A 3,622-nucleotide genomic window follows, 5' to 3' on the forward strand; every position below is an offset into this window, starting at 1 on the left:
ATGGGAAGAAGAAAATGAATTTTGAAGGTGTTATGGCGGCTGATAGACAATTGGTAAACCGTCTTGTGTCACTTACTGTGGTTGTCTTATGTTCAAGCTTATCTTGATATCAGTGTGGTTGCTGGCATTTTGTACATCACTGTTAGCATGTGTGTTTATCTGTGTAACAGTAATGTTCGTAATGATGTCAGATGAAGACCACTGTCTGGAGCAATAAGGTTTCCTTCCGGACTCATTATCAAACACTGAGGAATGGTTTTAAAACTTCAGTTTATGCTCAGTTTATTTATCCATTTCTTTCTCTGCGGTAACCTACGCAGTGTAACGTGAATAACTCAATTCTCCTGACAAGTCTGCCAGAGTAATTAAAATACCCGATGTAATATGACCAAATCTGCAAAAGATATGACTGTGAAGAAAGTGATTTGTTTAGGATTCAAATTTTGACTGAAATGATTGAAATGGTCTCTTTGCTTTCCTTTCACTCCCTTGTGGAACGGTTGCTTGCAGTAGATTTCACCATGATATGGACACAAAACATCTCAAGAACTAAAAGTGTTTTATGTGTTATTACTTGCCGGGAACAAAGATGTCACATCCCACAAGAACTGGTTATGATCGTACAAAACACAGACAACTAATGTAATTTTTTTTGACATGGGAGCCAGAGGGAGAAGTGAAGTTATTCACTCATCTTGACGATAGGGGCGGCAGCAAGTGGGTAAGGCATGGCAGGGAAACCAGGGTGGAAAGGCATGGAGGCAGGGGAGATGGCAGTGTACTTGACAGGTTTGTAGTTGACGAAGGGCTGCATGTACCTGACGGCAGGGATGGTGAGCTCGTGTTCCTTGGTGGTTAGTTCGAGCTTGGTGGTGTCGGCGGGAGTGTCGGCTTCAACTGGCTCCAGTTGCTTGCTCTCGACAGTGGTCTTGGCCAGAGTAGGCATGGGGTGCATGTGCAGGAGAGGGAGCGACACGTCGCGGCGACGACGAGAAGCCTCTTTTGTGGCTTCCGCGGCCATAGGCTGCTGCCACATGAAGGGGAACTGACCAGGGTTGACGAAGTAAGGGTTAACGAGGGGGTGACCGAAAGGGTGCATGTATGGGGTGGCCAGGGCTAATGGGTTAACTTCTTCCTTCATATCAGGGGTTGTGATGAGCTTCGCGGAAGGCAGCGCCCAGGGGGCCATGTAAGGCCACACCTGCTGTGCTGAGCAAGCGGAGACTGCGAACAGAATCACCTGTGAGGAAAGAAAACATCAATGTTGGAATTCTCATAAACGTTTTCATACATTTTGAAAAAATACTTACGCATAAAATGTCATATATCTGGTATATAGGATACCTGGTGGTAACTGCAAAACATGTGTGGGTCGTTTACACTGTCCACTGTAATCAGAAAAGTATTGGCTTCTATGAAAATATCTGTGATTTAAAACATTGACAAAAATGCTGAAGATTTCTGTTTCGTAAATATACTGTGGACTTTCGAAGGTGTTCTTTGGTACTGGGATAAGAAGAACAGCTCCATCAGATACAGCTCAAAATTGTGTATTATAATGAGTGTCGATGGACGCAGATATTCAAAGATTACAACTTACAGCGATAAAAGCAACAGTTGTGCTGAAGACGTGAGCTGAATTCCTAATCACAATTGGCAACAGACATTTACAAGCAGAATACTTTGATAATTATCACCACTCTGAGCTTCTACTGATGGCACTGGACATGATCACGATGATGTCCATCATACATGAGTACCGTCCCAGCCCTAAAATTGGCGACCTTATTCCACTCCTGTCGAAGACTTACCAGAGCCCTCATGGTTGTAGTTAGTATCAAGGTGCATCTGCCTTGCTGCACGTAGTTTCTCCCTTTATATACCCTGGGAGTATGACGTCACCAAACCTCGTCCATCCTCACAGCCTTCAGGTTCAGCAAGGTTCGGGCGGGTTGTCTACCCTGGACGGTGTGACGCTGACCCGTTGTGTAGGTAGTCGTAGATCTTGCAGCGAAGTATGAAACCTGGCGACGCAACCTTCGATATCTTACGGTGCAGGCTTGTGAAGAGTTACCAGAAATTATGACGTGAAAAACATTATCTCTTAATTTTTCTTCCTTTCATTTCTATTTTTTTTTTTTCAAATTGTACTTCGCTTTTCGCAGCTTACAAGAACAAATCTCGATTTAGTTTACTCCACTGAGCTCTTTATTTGATATCATATGATAAGCAGCTGGCATGGTTTTGTGCAGCATTCCAAAATACCGTCAGTAATGTACGTCATGCAGTTTCAACACCAAAGATTCACTTCATACAGAGACACACAAACAGCAACAGAACTTTGGACCACATCCAAGCTGTGAAAGCAGGGGATATCAAAGATCACAAACGTGGAAAGAGTGGCAAAGCAAGTAGATGACTAACGGGAGAAATGCGTTTGAATCTTTTAGAAAATGGAGACGTAAATGACGTCCGCCCTTGGATGTAAAGCGAAGAGTTTGTCTAGTCTGTATCTGAAACACATCCTGTGGCAGACGATGCAAATGGTTGACGTGTTGCTCAGAGGGAGAGATGCTTACACTAATTTCATACTGAAGGTGTTTCTTTCAGCTACTCTTACTCGTTCATAATGATATATGTTATCAGTCTTTGTGAAGAATGAGTAATGTCCCTCCCTCACTCTAAACATAATCCTTACCTACGAGTCAATACTATGGGTAGAATCAGAATGAACATATCATGAATAACCGATCAAATCAACATTATCGGAACCTTTAACCATTTTGAATACCTGTATCTGATATTCATCCGAATCTCTTTTTTCTTTTCTCTAGATTAGATAAGATCAACTAGACGACTCAGAGAATTTATTTCCCAGTCATGTAATCATTCAAAGAACACGTCGCTTAACTCAGCGTCATCTTTTACAGGTGGGGTAACTCAAACTGACCACAATATTCAAGGTGGAGACGCACCAGAGAACTGTAAAGCATGAGGATTCGTTTCTAAGACATGAAGTCGAATGTCCTTTCATGACTCGTGTTACATGTTTGTCTAGTCTATTGCCTAGACTTACTGTTTACTTGGCAAGTGCGCTTCACGAATGCACGCCACTAATCTTGGCTAATGTACCCGTTCGTGTCATTCTGTTTTTCCTCTTCCAATGTTGTACTTTCTGAAAGCGCTCATACGGGCCTTTGTATACTGGTGCCATGTATGCGAATTTATGTATACATGCAATGATAGACTGCTCTTTGTCTTGCTTCAGTAATATCAAAGAGAAATTTCGTTATTTTCGTCTTTCTCTATTTTCTATTATCAGAAATAGAGCTGGAATTCTCTAAGGTTGTGGGGATATGTTCTCTTCTCTGTACCGAATAATCGCTTTAAGAGAGAGAGAGAGAGAGAGAGAGAGAGAGAGAGAGAGAGAGAGAGAGAGAGAGAGAGAGAGAGAGAGAGAGAGAGAACATCATCATCCCGACATGCAGTGAGAGAGACTGAGAAGAGAGAGGGAGGAGGTGTGTGGCAGCCATCCTACCACTGATCGTCCTGCACCCGTGCCTCGACATGCCCACTGAGCCGCTGCCCGCGACCCAGGGACATCTTGTCTCTCATATATCTT

General features: G+C 43.1%; 1 protein-coding gene across 1 annotated transcript; it reads right to left on the minus strand.

The window, feature by feature from the left end:
- Positions 1 to 270: 270 nt before the first annotated feature.
- Positions 271 to 1,911, minus strand: LOC139755252 (uncharacterized). Its single transcript, XM_071673372.1, has 2 exons — positions 1,812 to 1,911; positions 271 to 1,240 (listed from the first exon to the last, which is right to left on the minus strand). Exons 1-2 carry the CDS (start codon positions 1,821 to 1,823, stop codon positions 683 to 685), a joined length of 570 nt encoding a protein of 189 aa, XP_071529473.1. The 5' UTR covers positions 1,824 to 1,911; the 3' UTR covers positions 271 to 682.
- Positions 1,912 to 3,622: the final 1,711 nt, after the last annotated feature.

This window comes from Panulirus ornatus, chromosome 19 (assembly GCF_036320965.1).
Source record: "Panulirus ornatus isolate Po-2019 chromosome 19, ASM3632096v1, whole genome shotgun sequence".
Lineage (NCBI taxonomy): Eukaryota > Metazoa > Arthropoda > Malacostraca > Decapoda > Palinuridae > Panulirus > Panulirus ornatus.